Source organism: Chelonia mydas, chromosome 2, assembly GCF_015237465.2.
Source record: "Chelonia mydas isolate rCheMyd1 chromosome 2, rCheMyd1.pri.v2, whole genome shotgun sequence".
Lineage (NCBI taxonomy): Eukaryota > Metazoa > Chordata > Testudines > Cheloniidae > Chelonia > Chelonia mydas.
In genome coordinates, this window is record NC_057850.1 from 174,288,186 (window position 1) to 174,309,733 (window position 21,548).

Genomic DNA, 21,548 nt, shown 5'->3' on the forward strand with positions numbered 1-21,548 from the left:
CCTCCACACTTGGATCCTCCCTTGCTGTGCCTGCCTGCACACACCTGGTGCACCTGGCATGGAGGGGCAGGGCCCTGGGGTGTTTCTGGGGAAGGGTCATCCTTGCGCCTCCACATTTATTTGACAAATAAACTTTGCAGAATTTTAAAATATTGTGTGCAGAATTTTTAATTTTTTGGTGCAGAATGCCCTCAGGAGTATTAGATTTCTTTTTTGCTTTTATCCCCTGATCCTGAGAATTGCTAACAGCCAGCAATTTTCGACCGGAACACCCAGTCGCAAAGGGATCCTGGCGGGCCGCTAAACGTCCAATTGGCTGCTGTGCCAGCGGGGCAGGCAGGCTCCCGGTCCAGCTCTGCGCGGCCCCTGGGAAGTGGCCGGCATGTCCCTCTGGCTTCTAGGCATCCATAGGGGCTCCACAGGCTCCCATTGGCCAGGAACCATGGTCAATGGGAGCTGTGGGAGTAGCACTCGCGGGCAGGGGAAGCACGCAGAGCCCTTTGGCCGCCCTTCCACATATGAGCTAGAGAGACATGTCGCTGCTTCCTGGGAGCCATCTGAATTCAGCACCATCCGCACCCCACACCCTCTCCCACACCCCAACCCCCTGCCCCAGTCCGGAGCCCCTTCCCGCACTCCAAACCCCTTGGCCCCAGCACAGAGCCCCCTCCTGCACCCCAAACCCCTCATTCCCAGCCCCACCCTGGAACCTGCACCCCCAGCTGGAGCCCTCACCCCCTCCCTCACTCAGCCCCCTGCCCCAGCCCGGAGCCCCCTCCCTCATCTTGCATCCCTCATTTCTGGCCCCACCCCGGAACCCGCACCTCCAGCCCAGAGCCCATACCCCCTCCCACACCCCAATCCCTTGCTTCAGCCTGGAGCCCCCTCCTGCTCTCTAAACCCCTCATCCCTGGCCCCACCTCAAAGCCCACACTCCCAGAACTCACCCCCTCCTCCACCCCAATCCCCTGACCCAACCTGGAGCCCCCTCCCACACTCCAAACCCCTTGGCTCCAGCCTGGAGCCCCTTCCCGCACCCCAAACCCCTCATCCGCGGCCCCACCCCAGAGCCGGCACTCCCAGATGGAGCCCTCACCCCCTCCTACACCCCAACCACCCGCCCCAGCCCGGTGAAAATGAGCGAGTGAGCAAGGGGAGAGTGAGTGACGGAGGGAGGGAGGGAGGATGGAGTGAGCAGGGGTGAGGTAGGGGCGGGGCTCTGGGAAGGGGCGGGACAAGCGAGTTCGGTTTTCTGCAATTAGAAAGTTGGCAACCCTAAGTGCCAGCCTCTTCCCAGTGGGGGGAGTGCTGAGGTGAGCCTTAGCCCCCCCTTTCCACGATGTCCCACCCCTGCTTCTTCTTTCAACCCCTAAGCCCCTCCCCTGTGGCCAGCTTGGCAATGGTAAGAGACACCCAGGGACCCTGGGCTGCTGTGGGGAGCCCTGAACCCTCCACCTGCCGTGGGCAGTACATCTGGTGGGGGACATGGGCCAGGAGCTGCTCTCAGACACTGTGTTCCCCCCACCCAGGGCTGGTGGAGGGTCCGAGGCTCCCCACAGTGGCCCAGGCTCCTCTTACCATGGCCTGACTCCAGCTTCTGGGCTGGCCACAGGGCAGGCCCTCAGGGGAAAGAGGTGGAGCAGGGGGCTCCTGCTTGTGTCCTGCTTTTGCCTTCTGAAAAGGTGATCGCTCTACTTCATTGATGTATAGGCCTTGTGCTTGCCCTTCCGCACAAGGGTTTTACCCAGGAAGAATAGGGTCTAATAATAAAGATTTGGTCTGTGAGAAGCAAGCAAATTATTCCACCTTTAAGGAACTCATATTCCTCCCTTAAAAACAAACTAGCACATAATCTGTCTGAGGTCATTTTTAAATAAGGTGAATTGACCTGATCTGTTGCAAGAGAAATAACTCAGTTATTAATGTAGGGCAATTCCTCTAAACTTCGCTTACCCGTTAGACCCACTCACAACTGGGCATCTATATAGGTCTGATCCAAACTCCACAGAAATCACTGAAAAGATTCCCACTGACTTCAGTAGGTTTTGGATCAGACTTTTGGTACACACATCCAGTCATAGTTCTCGTCACTCAGTCCTATACCTCTCAAATAAGCCAATGAACATACGAGTGAAAACAACAGAACTAACTAAACTTTATTTGAATGTTCAAAATTATCCTCATTTGGTGCAAACTGGTGTAACTCCGTTGAAGTCAGAGTTACTCCAGTTTACTACAGCTGAGGCAGTGTTTCCATAGCTTCATGGTTTTCCTATCTGTAGGATTTATTTTCCATACCATCATTTCAAAAGAGAAGCTTCACCCTCTGTTGAGCACTGAACTGTACAGCTCTACACACACATTCCAGGGGTCGAACAACATCTCAGTAACCACAAGAGCCAAAGTAAAGTGGTTTGTGATGCCATCATAAACCTGAGACGTATGCATGATTTTATGCTGTATATATGCTCACACACACATATATAATCACCTCAGGTTTTACAAGAAAATCTTTTTAAAAATTAAAACACATGAACTACTGCTACTCACTGGTGTGTTTGTTGGTAATGGGACCTGATCCAGTTCCCACTGAAATCAATGACAGAAATCCCATTGGCTGAAGGGGGCACAGGAGAAAACTCTAAGTGTTCTATTGCTGGTTATTGGCCAGATCCAGGGGTCTCTTGTCTGAAGGGGAGGGCAACGGTGACTTAAGGCTCACCTTTGCAGTCCCCTGATCCTGGGACTGTCCAGAGCAGGGCCAGTTATCCAATGTAAGTTAGAACAGCTGAGGGTTTCTCTAATGTGTGCCAGCTGCAGATGGCCTCAGTGGGCTGAAACTGCAGCTTGTATGGGCCATTAATATGGTATGGGGCCTTCTGGCCACTTTGCTCTGCTCCAGCAGCAGGAGGGAGTTGGGGATGGTGTAAAAGCCTCTACATGGCTTTAAAGCACTAAAGATCCTGCTTATACTGGAGTGAGCTTTCCAAGGCCAGATACTCTGACCTTGGGGACGGATTGTGCTGGCAGTGCTGCACAACGTAGCTGCATGTACCTGAGGATCTGGCCAGGTTGCTCCAACGATAATGAAAACTTCCTTTTTATCTCACGTACTCCTATGCTGTCCAGATTATTATTCACTCCACTCACGTCACTTATAAAACAGTTCAGTAAATAACTTGATTTGGCAAATCAGGCGCTGATGTCTGTTAGGGAGGAAAGGTCATGCTAATTACTGTACACATAATACACAGATATATCCTTTGCCCCTGAACCTATACAAAAAATATTTCTATTATTTTGTATAGAAATAAAAGAATGGCTTCGTTAGAGCTAAATTTAGTAAACTATGCTGCTGATAGCCATAGTTGACTAGAGCCTTCAGATCTTACAGGAGGCCCTTCGGATACTGTAATAAGTGTGAGAGGCAGCATTCTAAGCTTCATCATAGGAAAATATCGGAAATGGTGTGGAATATTTGTTCAGCATTCAGAGAATCTCTCTCTTGTTCAGCCAAGAGCTACAATACTTAAAGAGTGTCTCATGTATAACATTATAGTGTGTTCCAATGATGATTGTTTGGCATTGCTCAGTTTTAGTTAAAACAAAACAAGACTATCTGTACCTGTGTAAGTTTCTAAATTAATCATATTTTGTGGACAGTAAGTCTACCCACCAAGTTCCCCAAATATCAGAACAATCTAGTCGCAAATGGTGTGCATGGTCACCTTATTAGCTCAGTGTACTGGGAGTCAGAGCATTTTAAAAAAAGTCTTGAGTTTCCCATTATTATTAGTGGTATATTTGCAGTATTCATGTGGTAAGGCTCAGTCCTGTTCTAATCTATTTTATATAGGTTCTTATAGTGCCCTTATCATTGTAGCATCTGGGCACCTTCCAGTAATACACTAAGGCTTAGCAATGTGACTAACATTGGTAAAGTATGGTTCCTTCTCGCTTTGATCCTCTCCCCAAGGGAAGGTGCTGAGTTCCTCCTAACTTCAGTGTGAACAGAAGACATTCAGCTATTCTTCAGGGAGGTTCCAGCATCTTGAAGGAGCAGACCTATAACCAGCAACACAGTTTGCAGATGCAGTTCTCATAATTAAAACATTAAAATCTCATTTTTGCAAGAAACTAAGGCTATGTCTACACTTCAAGATTGCAGCTCGAGTCAACATACCCAAGCTAGCTTTAATCTAGCTAGCTCAGGTCATGGAACAGTGAAGCTGTGGCAGCATGCACGTCAGTTGAAAGCATGGGTAATTACTTGCGGGGCTAGCCCACGTTGAAGTGTGCACTGCTACACTTCACTACTCTGGGACCTGAGTAAGTTAGATTAAAGCTAGCTTGGGGTATGTCTATACAAACTACAATCACGCCCAGTGACTGCAGTCTAATCCTAGCCTCAGTGATACTTACTCAAGGCCAAGTCCTGTAAAATGGTGCAGACCCGGAAATCCCATTCATATTACCTGTATTTGAGGGCACTAGGATCAGGCCTGAAATAAGGGAGCAACAAGAAATATTGGAGGAATATATTTGAAATGATGTCACATCATCTTAGACGGGTAGCTTTCTATAAACAGTCCAGTGCAACATTGTCACCTCTCATAGTTTTATAGCAAGTCTCATATTTCATGTTTGTCTGAAAGCTCCAGCTCTGGGAGTCTTGTGAACATATGAGAATCTCAGCTTTTTTTTTAAAAAAAAGGAGATTTCTAGGTCTGATGGTTGTAGAGAAAAGCTTGAAAATGTGACCCAAACGAACCCTAAAGGCTCAAAAATCAGCAGGGAAATAAAAAGAACTCAAACCATTTTTAAAAATCTCATGATTGTTAAGTCAATTTCATGATTTTTTAACATTTGTGGTTGGCAATACTGGCAGTGATATGCTGGATGGAGTTCCTGGGAGCTCTTTGTAAAAATTCTCCCAACAAATTTAATTCTCCTCCGTCATCCTGTCTCTGAAGGAGTTCTCTTCCCTGCTTTGCTACTGCTAAAGCATTCCTACTAAAGTTGACATATCTCTGGATATCATAAAATTGATCCTTATAAGTATTTTATTGTCTTTGGAGTGCACTAAATGACATATTTGAAAATAAATTGGGCTATCCCCATCTCTCCTATAAGATCTTCAGCCACAGTAACCTCAGTTCCCATCATACAGGGCTGAACACTGTGCAGTGCTAGATATATTCAGTTCTGTTTTCAGCAACAAAGTGTAAGCATTTCCAGATAAATACACTTAATATCAGTTTGTGTGCCAAGTGTTCTTGCCTCCTTTCTTGTGCTTGTAAGAAAAAATAGTTCTATATTTAAATGGGAAAACTGTGAACAGATTTCCCAGTCCTTCACATTTCATCTCTCCAAACACATGCATCCATTGTACAGAGGGGTTAAAATATCAGTCATCATCAGGAATGCTCTGTCATGATTCAGCACTTCTAAGTTAAAAAATACCAAAAAATAAACAGAGAGATTGTAATAATGCTTCACATTTGTACATTGAATGAGAGAAGTGCTAACTCCTTAACCCTCAGAACATCCCTGTGAGTAGGGAAGGATGTATTTTCATCTCTGGTTTACAGATGGGGACATTGAGACAAAGAGGCCCAGATCCTCAAAGGTATTTAGGTGCCTAACTCCCATTGAGTATCTGGGTTTAAGTGACTTTTCCCAAAGTCATAGAGGGAATTGGTTGCCATTTACTGAGCTAATACTAGGTGTGTGGGGCATGGTGGTCTAAGACTAGTAAACCAGGTTCCTGCAACTTTTTCTTAATGTTTCTATGATTTGCATTCATATATTATGTTTCTATAATTTGCATTCATACGTGACTCTGAAGATGACAGAAGTTGATTACTGAGGGTAATAGCTTATATGTAACTACAGGAGTTCAGTAATGCATCCCGTAAGAGTGAAAGGGAACAAACAAACATTTGTCCCATAGCTACAGAGGTAATACAATTGCTAGTCTGCATCTGGAATCTTATTGCACTTATGTCTGCTATGCTTTTGTCTTTTACAGTCTGTCAATATTATGGAACGGACATTGCAGAAATATGGAAGCTATGAAAAGTTTGAGCAGGCTACTGGAGGCAGCCTGCTACCAAAAAGTCGCATTTGGAATCATGTCAGGAAGTACATGGTGAAAGAAGGCTGCCTTGGTGAGGTAGGATGCACACAGGATCAATGAAAAAGCTTCCCCTTTAATCACAGAATCAGAAATTAGAGATTGAAAAGACCTATAAGGTTATCTAGTAGTGCATCCCTTGTCAATATAGACTTGTTCCTTACAATATATTTTCTAATGGGTTTGTCCATTCTAGTTTTAAATGATCTAAACAATGTGGCTTCCAACTACTTCTCTTGGGAGATTATTACACTGTGGAATAGAGTACATCAGGAAGCTTTCCTGCTATTTGAATTATGTGTTCCCATTCTTAATTTCATTCTATTACTTGGAGGTGAACCTGACATAACAACTCTCCTCCCTTATCCTTTCAGTTAGTTGTAGCGTAGCACATCCCCATTTAGTCACTACTGTGTATGTCTGCCCTAACCTGCGCTGAGTTTTTCTAATGCCGTATCACAGCACAAACTCCTCTAATTTGCAGTCATCTTATATTGCAAAGCTTTTTTTTGCTGCTTCCTATATTTCTTATTCCTGTTGTATACATTTATGCTGAATTAGGTTTAAACAGGAGAGCTGTGCTGGATTTTGAATTTTACCGGATAGACCTCATTGGTATATATAATTATAATTAAAAAAAAAAACCTCTGACAAACAAGTACCTGTTTGTCAAGGTTGTTTTTTTTTAAATTTACCTTCTATTGCTACTAGTAATATACAAGTTTCCAATAAATGACTTAAAAGAGAATTTATTTTCTCTTTTCTTAGTCTGTTAACTTCGCGCATTTGACCGCACTTTTTGTTCAGTCAGTTTCACTGTTTCCCCTCTAGGACAGTTAGGTTCCAATTCTGCCATCTAATTTGCATGTCTGAACCCTTATATTCATGCGAAGTCCCACTGAAGTCAGTGAGGCTTCACACAGGCACAGGGGAACAGAACCTTTCTAGAGACACAAAACCTTAACACGGGTAATTTGCCTCTTGTTGGGAAGAGCCTTGAGCAGCATATGACCGAGTCCAGACAGAGCGCTGGGGGAGTGAGAGGGAGAATAGAAGCGGCAAAAAGCGGGAAAGGAAAAGAACTTTTTTATGCCTCAGGCTTTCCTTTCTCCTTAGATTGTAGTTCATCTCACTGAGGACCTGCTTTCTCGTGCCTCAATGACAGTGGTGAATGGCCGCCCAACTCTGACTATCAATGTTTCCACTGCACGTGAGCACTGGCTAGAAGGGATGCTGAGGCATGAAATAGGTATGGACACATGTTTTGAATTCTTCATGCCAGAGTGAATATGTGCATTCCTATTTATTACTTGTTTTCAGTAACACGGACAATGTGCTAGGCGTTGTACAAACCCAAAAGGAGTTCTGGCTCCTGTTACGTAGACGTGGTAAAGCATAAGAAAGGACTATTTATAATTGTAGTATACAGCAGAACTAAAACACCCAACTAGTACCTTGAGAGATGTAGATGTGAGAAATGTTGCCAGTGAACCCCAAATCTGTGCAAATCCCCCTTTTTGAGTTATCTGGGGAGAGGATGAGAGAACAAACAATACAACATATGTGTAGTAGTCATATTGCTTAATGCACTGCTGGAAGGGCACTCAGACACTACAGTGATGAGCATGGTATAAAAACCTCTATAACATAGAATAGTTACAAACATTTAGCTCAGGATAGCAGAAAGTTTCTCAAACTTTTTCTAGGTTTTGGGTGAACCTGCCCCAGTTTAGTAGACCAAACCCAGATGAAATCCAATGGCTTTGACCAAGTTACTCTTTTAGGTTTTATGCCTGTGAATGCCCTGCACCACTGGTATAACTACTCTCTTATTCCAGGGCAACAGCCTCCTCTACAACTGCAGTAATGCTCTATGATCAGCCTCAAGGGGAAAGAAATACTAGTGCATGTTGAATCTTCCCTCCTCTGTTCTCACCACTTCCCATCCACAGCAAGGCCTTCTCTACACTAGAGAAATGTGGGTGGGTTAGACGCTTCTGAAAAATCTCCCTGTAGGGATTTAGGAGCATAAAGTTCCACCAATGTTCAATGGGTTTTTTGCTTCTAAATCCCGTAGATCCTTTTGAAAATCTCTGCTGGAATCACCCAGTGGACACCCTACACTGTTGGCACTTAGATGATTGTGATTCCACTCGTTTAATTACCATTGATTACGTTCTCCACAGTTATCAAGGCCAAAGTTACCTCCTTTCCCAGTCCCCCATTGTCCCAATAGGTGAGAATCCTGAAGTTGGGTCCTAAACTTAGTTAGCTCCTGTGGTAGCTATTGTACTATTATTTGAGACACTGGTTGTTACTGTTCTAAGCTCTCTGCTTCTTTCCTTTTAGGAACTCATTATTTTCGAGGTATTAACAACAACAGCCAGCCTTGGTGCAATTGGAATGGACGTAAAAAGCTTGGGTTAAAGCCAATCAACCCTACTGAAGAAGGCCTGGCGAGTATTCACAGTGTCCTGTTCCGAAAAGACCCCTTTCTATGGAGGGCTGCCCTTCTCTACTACACTGTCTATCAAGCTAGCCAAATGTCCTTCAGTCAACTCTTCCAGGATGTGGGGAGATTTGTCAAGGACCCCAACACTAGGTGGGATTACTGTGTACGAGCCAAGAGAGGGTGGACTGATACTTCCCAGCCAGGTTGGTTTCCTGTGTAGCTTGAGCACATTCCATCCTCATTCTCTAAAAGCTGTGCTCAAAATAAGGGGCCTCTGCAGCTCTGGTGGCAGGTGATAGGATTTATGCAAAGGATTGTGGAAAAGTTAAACTCTTTGTTTTCTAAAATGGATTCTATAAAGTGGCAAGGATCCTTCATTTAAAACAATGATTGAGATGAAAAACAGTATTTTTCCCCACTACTTTCAAAGTGATTTGGTAAAGGAATTTTTAATGGATGTTAAAGAAGGCACTGTCAAGACCTTTAGGTTCACAGTTTGCCCTCCCTTGTTTTTTATGCCCTGGGCAGAGCTTGTTATGATAGTGCTGCAAATTTATGTGACCCGGGGTTTTAAAGCTGCTCAGCTCCCTGCCTTACACGGTGAGATTCCCAGTAAGCCAGTCTGCCTAACGGTCGGTGCCTTTGCTTAGTGTCTTTCAAGTAGGCTTAATCCTTTAGCCAATGGGTGTCAGGTAAATTTTGCAAGTCCTGGGACAAAAATACCTATGGCAGGAAGTAAAGTAATTTTGGGTACAATTACTTTTGGCAAATGCATTGCTTTGAAAAATTGTGAAAACAATACCATGACTCTGATTCCTTTAGGCTGCTTCAGTAAGGATCAGGTATACTTGGATGGCATCCTCCAAATCCTAAGATACAGGGAGTCTATCGATTTCCACTTGCTGATGGCTCTTGGAAAGGTGAGTGGAATCGATCTCCGAACAGAAGCAATAGTAGTATCATTTTAATAAGCACTTTCCTAAATAGTTGTTAAATTGCATGAACATGATAGGATCACTTCCTGTAGGTGTTGTCTTAAAATGTGCTGTGCCCTTTGCATCACCTTGATTTTGAATCTCCACTGTGTGTAAAATCAGACATCACTGTACATTATAGTAAAGAGACACTACCAACTTGAAATATAGTCAATTTCAAATAGTAAGTCAGAAGTACTTTCAGGACCTATACCTTCCTGTCAGGTTCCTACCACCCTATACCTGACAGATTGTGGTTTTACAGTCACATTTCTCTGTTTTTTAAAAATGTTTTTCTCCTCCCTGTTTGCATGGGCCTTTTGCACTGCAACAACAGGAGCAATGGGCAGACTTACACAAAGTGCTGTCAAATCTACAAAGTACACAAATGAAATAAAAAAGAAATAATGTCTCTCTCTCTCTTGAAATCATTTTTATCTTAGGTGTTTGTAACAATGGCAGGTAACGTATTTGCAGACAGAAGTTTCCTTTAGCCCAGTTGCAGCGTTAACTGCACATACAGGGAAGTAGCCACCAGTTCATAACCCCAATGTGAGATTTGACTTTCAGATGAGAGTAGGAAGTGTGATCTAGTAGCTGAAGGAGGACACAGGGTCAGGAATCCTGGGCTCTGCTCCCAACTTGGCAAGTCACTTAACATCTCTGGGTAAGTCTACACTCCAGCTGGGAGCGAGCCCCCCATCCTGGCTAGACAGACTGCACTAGCGGGGTTCAAGCTACCGTGCTAAAAAGAGCAGTATGAGTGTTGCAGCACCAGTGGAAACTTGGGCTCTTAAGCCCACCCAACTGCCTGGGTCTGAGCTGGGGGGGCGGCTATACTGAGCATCTGCTGGTGTCACAGCATCCACACCGCTATTTTTAGTTCATTAGCTCACGTAAAGCTAGCTTAGATCAGTCTACCTGGGCTAGAAGGCTCATTTCCAGCTGCAGTGTAGACATGAGCATACTGAGACACAGAAGTTATCTATAAATGGGTGCTATTATTGCTTGTATTATATTAGCACCTAGAGCCCCAGCCACATTCAGGACCCACCTGGCCCCCTGGCCAGAGCTCAGGTGGCGAGCTCAAGTGTCTGGCCATGCAGCAACGTCCACACTGCTACGTTCAGCGTGTTAGCATGAATCTGTCTACCTGGTCTGGGAGGCTTGCTCCCAGATGCACTGTAGACATACAGACCAATGCGTTGGCCCTTTGGGTGTCAGCTGGGGGCGGGCAGGGGGAGGAATTACATGAAATTGTAGAAATTGCCTCAATGTACAAGTTTTGCAGAAACCACTAAAACAGACTTTCCCACAAAATCTACTGAGTTCCACTTTAAGCAGAGTCCTCTGCAAGCAAGGTTCCTCTCTCTTAGCTGCCGCTAGCCATGTGGTCCATTGTCTGGACCCTGCAGTAGTGGGGCACACTGGTAATATTTCCATGTAGTGGTTTCACCACAGTTTCAGTGATAACCGCTGGCAGGCTTCTTGCTGTGCACTTGAAAACTTAATTTGATGTTACCTCATTCTCTACATAGCTTCAGGAAGGCTAGAACGAATTCCTCGTATTTGAAGGGGCTGGAAACGTCAGGGACTGATGTCTAGGAGAGCCAGTGAATGACCTTGGTCTACCCAAGGCCTTTGCTCCATTTCAGAAGCATGGTCAGGAATATTTGACTCAGGTCATAAATTGCTTCCTGCCCTCCAGAGAAAATTATAGGGAAGTACTTTATATGGAGAGAAAGCAGATGTGGTTAGTAGTATACAACCAACAAGGAAACTATAACAGAGAAGTCATTGACATATAGATGTTACCAAGTGGTTTGGCTTTCTTGTTTGCAAACCATTTCAGAAATACACAATGGGCCAAATCCACTGGAGTTACATTTGATCCATATTATATTAAGCTATATAAATAATGTGTCACATTGGGTGGACATGTGACAAATGGACTTTATTTATAGGTGTCCGTGGTAGCAATATCTGTAGTCAAGGTTGTCTAACATTTTCCATGATAAGAATCTATTTTCAGTTGTTTCTAACTGCTGGACCTTACCATTTGGGCTAAAATTGTCCACAGTGAGGGTCTACCTTAGGCTGACTTTTTTGGGAAAGTTTCCATCAAAACAGGTCAGCTGTTGGTTAGGGGAAAATATGTTGTTTTGCCCATATTAAAAAATTCTTACAGCTGCCGTGCTTCCATGGTTTGGAGCAGAGATGTGAAATTTGACAGGAAGTCACTCTGGTATCAAGGATGTGCTTTTTGATGCCTTTGTGATTTCCCTGTTAAGTTATAAGCCTCTGGAAAAAAAAAATCACAGTTCACACATACTCAACAGATGTGTTTTAGAGGCTGGCAGCATTATTTTCTGAAGGTTCTTTCTGTGGACTTCAATCCCCAGAGTTCCTGTGTGCCAGGCGAACTGATCATGTGCCATCCCTGCAGAATGACTGCAGTACTACTAACCCTCAGTGTTTAACAAAAAAAAATATCCACAAGTCAAGCCCCTCAAAAATCAGGACATTGGCTTAAAAATGATGAGATGTTTAAAATAATAAATTTTGTTCCTTTTGTCTTCTGGTGTTGGATTATTTAAGGTTAGTGGTTTTCTTTGGGCTAGAAACGTATTTTTATTTTAATGAAAACTGAGATTTTTCAGGTAATAAGCGGACTCCAGTAGCTGGGTCTTTAAAATAATCAAATTGTGGGTATTGGTAAGGCTGCAGCTGAGCATGCGCTGTCATAGCATTGCTGGGGCTGACCAGGGTGTTTTCCTGCAATCACTCCTTCTGGTTGCCAGGGGCCACTGTGGCATCAGGCACTGGAACTGAGAGCAGCGCTACTATTTTCCCTTTGCACTCAGTGTTCCGCTTATTGGCACCCAGGCAACAAAGAAGAGTTGGAGGAAGTAGACTAGCTTGAATGGAAAAGGGTGAGGGAAGACAAGCAGAGGGGGATAGGAGGAATGGGGCATTGGGGGGTGGGGGCTGAAAGATCTATAACCATTTTGAACACACTCCCCTTCAGAACCTAGACCTGAACCCAGGAGTCCCGAGTTCAGCATTCCTCTGCTGTCAGCAAATAGGTGTGAAACCCACTTGCAAACTGTGGCCCAGACCCTCAAAGATATTTAGGTTCTGTGACAGGGTTGGGACTCACCACCGCAGCACCTCCTGCTGTTCACTCTGGGAATTAGCTCAGTTCATGCAGAGCACCCTCACCAGTGGTGGCCCGTCCGTCTCTCACCCTAGATTAGCATCCCAGCTAATCCCATCGACCCACATTGCTCCCAGCATCCTCTTCAGGACACTGCCCTCCAGCAGTGCCCCCTGCTCTGGTCTCACCTCCTTCCTGGGGTTTGGTGTTATCAGCAGTCCTTCTCTTTGCCCCAGCCACAATAGCCAACTACACCCCAAAGTCTAACCCCTTTTGGCAGGGGTCTGGTGCAGTCTATGATGGCCACTCCTAACAGCCAGGTGGAAGTGCAAGTGGGGGGGACCTAGGCCCACCCTCTACCCTGGGTCCCAACCCAGGGACCCTTTGGCAGCAGCCTTCCTGCCTGCCCTCCTTCTCTCCTTTTGTCAGTCTCTCTCCCTGGGCCATTTCCCCTTCAGCCCCTTTGCACCGGCTAGGCCCTTTTTCTCAGGGTTCACAGACCGGCAGATACCAGGCAGGAGGAGTGCGAGTGCCCTCACACAGGAGACAAAACTTCACCCTCTGAAAGCCTGGGAGAGACTGCCTGTTCCCTTCCTGGCAGCCTTTATATAGGACCTAGCCTAGCCCTGATTGGCTCTAACAGGCCCTCCCTGATTGGCTGCCGCCTTGCACAGCTGCTCTGGCCTGTTGAAGCCCAATCTGGCATGGGGGTGGGGCACCGCCCCACCACAGGCTCCCACATTTCATTGATTTCAGTGGAAGTTAGGCCCAGATTCTCAAAATTATTTAGGGTCCTATGTGTCTAGTGGCTGGTCCACATAGAGGATAATAGCCGACTTCTGCTACCACATACTCTATTAAAGTGGTGAAAATCTGGGCTGTGGATCCAAAGGTCCCATGCCAATGACCCACGTAATTCTATATGATCTAAATTCTGATTTTGCAGTTTTGTTTTATTAAAACTTTAGGAAATTACATAGAATAAAAACTACTTTAAAAGAACAATAAGGTTTCAAAATCAAGTGCTCAAAAAGTTAGGAGCTGCCAGAATTAAGGTTTCCTGTGCAACCCCTTGTGTGCATGCATTTGGATACAATTACATAATCACATACTATTTTTCTCACGGGACCCAGCCTCATATAGTGCACAGGATGGGTTAGGCTCAGGGAATGAAAGGAGTTGGTGTATGTGTGAAGCTGTAGTGTTCCTGGAGGACCCCTCCCACATTTGCTGTTGGAAGGTGTGTAATGAATGAGGCAGGGAGTTGCAGGAAAAGAAAGGAGAGTCTCATGGTTAAGGCAGCTGAATGCTACCCTGGAAAATTAGATTCTATCCATGTCTCTGCCATAGAACTCATATATGATGCTATGCAAGTCTTTTAAGCCAAACTTTTCACACACGATCACTAACTGTGTGTTCCTCATTTTCTGGGTGCCCAACTAGAGATCCTGAGGTCTGATTTGCAGAAGAACTGAGCACGTCCAGCTGCAAATGAAGTCAGTGGAAGCTGTGCTTTGAACATATAAACTGCTATAAAAATGCTAAGTACTCTGGAAAAAAAAAATCAAGCACTAGATTCCTCAAATTGGGCACCAAAAATTTGTCAACACATTTGACAATTTTGGCTTTAATCTCTGTGCCTTTTCTCCATCTGTAAAATGGCAGTACCACCACCTTATGTCACAGGGATCTTGTGAAGATAAATTCATTATTGTTTGTGAAACACTGAGATATAACACTGATTAAATGTAATAAAAAAGCCCTTGAGGAAATTAATAATTTTGTGTTGGTGCAGGGTTTATATGGTGTGCAATAAATGTAGTCTGTGGCTACTACACATGGAGTGATGAGGAGGATTAAAAGAAATCTTGAATCAGTAAGCACTGTCCCTATCCTGTGCACTGAAAGAGGCAGAGGTCCTGTGGAAAACATAGCATGGGAGCATGCAATTATTATTAGAGTGTATCATAATGTATGCACACAAGAGGGCCAAAGTACAGTTACACAGACGCCCTTCATTCTGGCATTTGCAACTTTAGTGTTCTTTTAATGTGGGTTTTTAATATAGTTTTAATACATTTCGTTACATGTATCTTTTGCAAGAAAACTAAGTCTGAGGCATGTAAGAGCAGTGGCTATTCTTAGAAAGTCAAATTCTGCCTTCAGATATGAACAGAAAGCTCCCACTGGAATTTGACAAATGATAAAGAAGTGTTATGATGAGACCAACTTAAAAAAAAAAGAAAAGAGGATATTGATGTTCCAAAAAGAATATTAAGCTTTGCTGAAAGAGCTTGGAAAAGTAAAGGATCCAATCATAGTGAAGATTGCCATCCACTTGGGAAATTCTCACTGCAAATCAGAAAATGTTCTCATGGCTTATTGCAGCAAATGTACGGATTATTCTGAGCAGATGACAGATCACAAGATATGCATTTTCCTCTGGCATTTTTCTACCATGAATACAAAGTTCTATGTGGGTCCAAAATGGAATAACTGCTTTGTACAGTTTATTGATAGTTAAATTAATGTGTCTGTAAAATCAATCCCTGATTTATCATGGGAATGTGTTTAGTATGATGCTCATTGAGGAGTTTCTATATCTTCTTCCCTTCCCCAGTGCTGAAAGCCTTGTCAATCCCAGGAAAAGTCCTCTCTTTTGCTACTTCTCATTTTACTTGGTATTTTGAAGACAGCAGTGTGTAGGAATGCATAGAGTAAGACTAATGTGCTGGTGCAAGCCGCTTGGCCTGCCCAGAGGGGAGAAACAGATGAAAGAGGCTGAAGCCCGGAGAGAAATAATATTGAGAAGTAGCCATTTTAGAGATTTGCAGTGGTTAGCTAGGAATTAAATCTTAGAATCCTTACAGCCCAGAATGTGATAATCATGTACAAATTAAGCTAGACAACAGAAATAGAGCTCGTACATTGCACATAATTCCTAAATGCATTAAATCCAAGAATTTTTAAAGTCAGAATGTAAAATGTCACAAGTACACATTTTTGGAAAGCAATCTGGCGAGCGTGACAGAAAAATCAGCCTCAAAATAAACTCAAAAGCAAAAATCTCTTTTTTTTACCCAGTACAATAGATTTGCTTGCACAAAGTGGTGAAAGTACATTAAGAGAGAGCTATGTAGTGAGTCATATCTTTCCCTCCTAAAATGTTGCCAAATACCATTTTTAGTGATGGCAGTGGCTGGGGGAAATGCAGCTTGATTGGGGCATAGTTTGATCACAGCTATTGAGCACCTGGGTAGATTCAGGTCAGATAGGAATCTGACCTTTTGTAAGAAACAAAAATAAAGACTTCCTTGTCCTGTGGAGGGAGGAGGTTGAAATTTGAAGGCAGGGTGTTGAAAGGGCGGCCTCATAGAGTGGCCCTGCCTTCAGCGCTCTCCAGCGGGAGGTCACTGCATGACAGGTGCGCCTGCTTCAGTCTCCCTCCTTCGGAGTCCCCAGTAACTCCACACAAGCTTTCTTGACTCACTGATACCCTCCTGGGGCGGGGGGCAGGGGGCAGAATATTGCCAAAACATAGTTTCAAATCCACAACCAAAGTCCCAAGCATGGTCCATTTCTCACAGCCAGTGTGTGTAGTCTGTAAAATGCCACATCCTTGGGTCCATCAACATAGCACATACCACACGCCAGCATCTTCACCACACCCAGGCTCTTTCTGGATCCCCCACAGCCTCTGTGCTGGGAGTTCATCCTCACATAGGGAACATCCCTAATACCCCATGGACCCTCAGCCCTCTGGCTTGGGAAGACCAGCCAGCAAACCCTTCTTGCTCCCCTGTCTTTAGCCTTCCCCCAGGAACAACCTAAAGCTTCCTTCAGGGACCTCTCAGTTGCCTGGTCTCTGGCAGCTCTCACCTACTGATTGCCTGGCTCTCTCAGGGTATGTATACACAGCAGTAAAAGAACTGCAGCGTGGCCGCTGCTGGGCTGGGTCACACTTGGGCTTGCTGGGCTCAGGCGGTGGGACTAAAAATTTCTGGATCCCAGGCTCTGAAACCGCACAAGGGGGATGAATCTCAGAACCCAGGCTCCTGTCCGAGCCTGAACGTCTACACTGCGGTTTTTAGCCCCACAGCCCAAGCTCTATAAGCCTGAGCCAGTTGACCCAGGCTGTGAGACTTGGCGCTGCAGGTTTTTTTATTGCGGCGTAGCTGTACCCTCAGGCTGTCGGGCACCTCTCACCTGGTTCTTTCCTGACTGGAACCCTCTCAGGCCCAAGGCCTTCACTTAAACTCATGTGGGAGGTAGCTGATGAATCACAGGTGCACTGGACACCACTTCCTCTTAAAAGGGGCCACTCAACTTGTGACATCTTGTAGGCATCTAACCTCAGCCGTCCTACCTTGTACACAGCAGTGCTCAGGGCCGTGTCCCCAGAGTTAGGGGAAAGAGTCCATTTCCTGCAACTTTCCACATAGCTTCCCTGCACACAGCCAGTTAACTTGAGCCAGTGTTTGGCTTTTTAGATGTTTCCATATTTACACTAGTCAGGCTGTAATGCAGATCTTCCCTTTTTATGGTCCTTTTAAACAGTAAGTCTCCCATTTGACTTGGATTAGCCTGTGCTTGTTCTCTTTTATCAGGATTTATTTTTCCACTGTAGCTCAGAAGACTTATCTGTGCACAAGCAGGTGTCTTTCCCAAGATGCTCTACGAACACAGTCTGCACACTATATGAAGTCCAATCTCACCCCTTTCCTGGAGCGTGGAGTTGTTAAGTAACAATGACACGATAACATAAGAGCAGCTCCCCAGACTTGGCTGCTTCTAATCTTCCTCCAGACTGCTCAGTCTAAACCCTACATCCTCTCTTTCCACCCCACCCACTTATGTATAGATGGATTGACAAGCCACCTGCCTCAGGGAGTCAGCAGAACTTTCTTTAACTCTTTCCCCAATCTGCTATATCACTGCCAGCCTGTTACACTGTGACTAAAGCTATATCCTAGAGAAGCTACATTTCTTTCCAGCCCTGCAATAGCATATGGGAGAATTGTGGGGGTGGGAGAAACCTATGCAATATTACAAAACTCTCTGGCCACCCTTCCACATTTTGTAAAAACAAATGGTACGTACTGTATTTGTTCCTTATTTAAAAATGAACAAAAAGCTCTAGCTGAAATCCCTTGTTGCAGAAACATTTTCATTTCTAAGGTTGTTTTAATTTTATAAAGACAGTTGTTGTTTTTTTAACTTAGTAACTGCACATGCTCGATTAGTAGGGCCCTACCAAATTCACAGTCATGAAAAACATGTCACAGACCATGAATCTGGTTTTTAGTGTACTTTTAACCTATACTATACAGATTTCATGGGGGAGACCAGCCCTTCTCAAATTGAGGGGCCTGACCCAAAAGGGAGTTGCAGTGGGCGGGGGAAGGGGGGAAGTCGCAAGATTATTTTACGGGGGTCACGGTATTGCTACCCTTACTTCTCCGCTGCCTTCAGAGCTGGGTGGCTGGAAAGCGGCAGCTGTTGGCCAAGCGCCCAGCTCTGAAGGAAGCACCCACCAGCAGCCGCGCAGAAGTAAGGCTAGCAGGGTATGGTGTGGCCACCCTTACTTCTGCGCTGCTGCCTGCAGAGCTGGGCGGCCAGAAAGTGGCAGCTGCTGACTGAGGGCCCAGCTCTGCAGGCAGCAGCGCAGAAGTAAGGGTGGCCACACCATATCCTGCCAGCCTTACTTCTGCACGGCTGCTGCTGGCCGTGGCTCTGCCTTTAGAGCTGGGCTCCAGGCCAGCAGCCACCGCTCTCCAACTGCCCAGCTCTGAAGGCAGCGCCATGGCCAGCAGCAGTGTAAAAGCAAGGGTAGCAGTACTGCAGTCCCCCCCTACAATAACCTTGTGACCCCCCAAAACTTTTTTTTGGGTCAGGACCCCTACAATTACAGCACCCTGAAATTTCAGATTTAAATAGCTGAAATCATGAAATTTACGATTTTTAAAATCCTATGACCGTGAAATTGATCAAAATGGACCATGAATTGGTAGGGCCCTATCGATTAGCAAAGAGAAGCAGGCAGTTGTGTAGGGTAAGAGCTTGCAAAAGTACTCATGAGAGCATTCCCCATCCCCATGCAGGAGCAGAGCAGGATTACAGCCTTGTACTTAAGAGACTTCTAGGGAAGAGGATCTGGCACAACACAGCCTCAGAGAAATGTGGCGTGCCAGTTAGTAGAAACATCCATGCCTCAGGCCTGCCTGTGGCAGAACAGTGCAGGTCCAATCACACTGGACATTGCTGGGGGAATGGCTCTTGTAGCTAACACCCAAGCCAGCACTCCTCCACTCTTCCTCCCTGCACGATTCAATCATAGTGCTGCCAACTCTCACAATTTTATCAGGAGTCTTGGGATATTGGGAGTTTTTCTTAAAGCCCCAGCTCCTGGAGTGTAGTAATGATGTGAGAATCTCAGCTGTCATTTAAAAAGTAACTATATAGTCTGTATGGTAGCGGAGAAATGCTTGAAAATCATCCACCTGCACTCTGAAGGCTCAAAAGGCTAAGAAAATAAACCCATAATTTATTATTTTTGTAACAATCTCATGATTGTTGAGACCTTACTCATCATTTTGGAATGCTTAGATTGCCAATACTGCAATCATAATTTGTAACAAATTACTTACTAATTGGGTTGCCACCTATGCAAGTTTTCCGAGTATCATTCCTTTTTGGAGATACTGATTTCCTAAGACAGCTAAGTACACACTGCTAGCTGTCCAGTTTTGTGGGCCCCAAATCATCCTGTATGTCCCAGATATTTTGTAACTCAGAGGTGGCAGCCCTCCGACTAGAATGACACATTTTTGTTTCACTTTGCACAAGCACAAATGAATTATTGGGGGTGAAACTAAAGCTTTGGAAGCTTGGGTCATGTTAGCACTGACAGTTTGGCTGCTTCCCCAAAACTTTTATGAACCATATGAGGACTCCTCCCATCCCTGCAGTCTGCATACATCCACAGAGCCTTTCATATCCCTTTGTAGTTTCCCAAACCTTGGCCACAACAGCCCCCCTTCCCTCCTCACATCTCCCATCGGGCTTGCCCCTCCCCTTGCATGTGAACATGTGTAAGAGCAGATTTTCCATCCCTTCCCCGTCACCTAAGAGGCCTGCAACAGCTCTGATCCTTCATGTGCGCAAGCTCATTCTGTCTTTCACATCTTGCTCACATGGTGGCTTCTGTGTCAGAGCACCCCTGACCCAATTGCACTGTGCATCTCTGTCAGGAAAGCTCCAGAGCATGTAAGGTTTGCAAGGAGAAATCTGCCCCAGTGTAAGGAACTGGTTGTCTGCTGGCACGTACAACAGGAATGTCAAAAAAGAAGAAGAAAGGCCATCCTTGTGGATGGGAAGGAAATCAGTTTTTGCGGACCAGTTCATTCATCCTTAACAGCCGCCAGTCCTGCTCCCATTGACGTCACTAAGACCTGGTCTACACTACAGACCAAGTAGACTGTGTAAGCATCTACACTACAGTGTTCCTCCTGCTGATTTAACTTCCCCACTATGCCAACCTAACAACTCCACCTCTGCTAGAGGCTTAGCGCTTAGGTCGATATAGTTAAGTTGATGCAGTGTCCATGCAGACACTGCGTTACTTACATTGTCTGCTGCTGCCTTTGACAGCTGTTGGCCTTGGAGCGGTAGGGGGCTTTGGCTGTCAGTGCCCCGAAATGCCCCACTTAAGTCAGTGCAAGCGTTTGTGGTGAGGACACACACCGCTGACAGAAGGAGCATAATGTGGACACAAATGGTCGATTTAATTACTGTGGTGGCTGTAGGTCGACCTAACTTAAGTCGACTTAATTTTGTAACATAGACATGCCCTGAGAGTCTGTTCATTGACTTCAGTGGAAGCAGAACCAGGCCTCCTTCGAAAGGATTTAGTAATTCCCCGGGCTCATGTTCTAATGCACACTTTATTGGACCATGCATAAAGCCAGACCCTACCATCCCTTCGAGAGAAGGATTCTGACAAGCTGCTTTAAAACACCTGTGCCCTGGAATCCTTTTGTCACTTATGGGAGGGGAATTAAATTGGGTGTTTTAGACATGTCAGTTTGCAAAATGGGTACAGCTTTGACTTAACCCCCTGTCCTCTCCTCTAGGTCTCTTACGAGGATGTGGATCACTTGAAGGAATTTGCGGTGATCGAGAACGTGAGAGTACCACACTTCTTGCAAGACCATGTCAGATACATGGAACACTTGGAAAAGATCATGGAGGTGAATGAGCTGACTGACCAAGAGCTCCAGGATCTCATAGTGTAACAGTCAGTCAGTCTCTTTTACCTGAAATCTATTCTGTATGCAGCTGGTTATACAGAACTAGACTTCACCACAGCTTGCAAAACTAGAATGAATCAACTTTTGTTTTGTTGTCTGGCAAAAATCTTGACTATTCAGATTTGTTAATTTTTTTTTTTTTTAAAGAAAAAAATACAAACCTCAGACTATCGATTCAGAAATGTTTATTTGAAGGAAAAAAGAGGGGAAAAAAAGAGTTCTTTGAGATTCTTTCCTCACTCCCATAATATATATTGGTGGGTTTTTTTGTTTTTTTTTTTTAAAAGGTTTGGTGCCTCTTCCAAATTAAATTATGGAGTGACTATCATTTAGGACTTCCCTTGTAACTGGTCAGTCCCATTGTCCCTTAAATGTTCTGTACACTGAGGAGGATCGTTTGAAATGTCTTGCTTTTATGATATACTGCTTTTTATTCTTTCTAAAGTCTGTGTTTTGTAATTTTTCCCCTTGGCTCACTCGCATTGGCCTCATTTCTGGTCACGGCCTTCGCAACAAACCC

General features: G+C 44.8%; 1 protein-coding gene across 6 annotated transcripts in view; it reads left to right on the forward strand.

Moving 5' to 3' along the window:
* Positions 1–21,166, forward strand: part of KIAA0895 (KIAA0895 ortholog) — a 43,655-nt gene extending 22,489 nt beyond the window's left edge. For all 6 annotated transcript variants that reach the window (XM_027828175.3, XM_043540603.1, XM_043540604.1 and 3 more), the window contains 5 exons: positions 6,032–6,175; positions 7,253–7,385; positions 8,486–8,791; positions 9,411–9,508; positions 20,852–21,166. In XM_027828175.3, coding sequence (XP_027683976.1) covers positions 6,032–6,175; positions 7,253–7,385; positions 8,486–8,791; positions 9,411–9,508; positions 20,852–21,013 — 843 coding nt within the window. In that variant the 3' untranslated portion in view covers positions 21,014–21,166. The remainder of the gene's footprint in view (positions 1–6,031; positions 6,176–7,252; positions 7,386–8,485; positions 8,792–9,410; positions 9,509–20,851) is intronic.
* Positions 21,167–21,548: the final 382 nt, after the last annotated feature.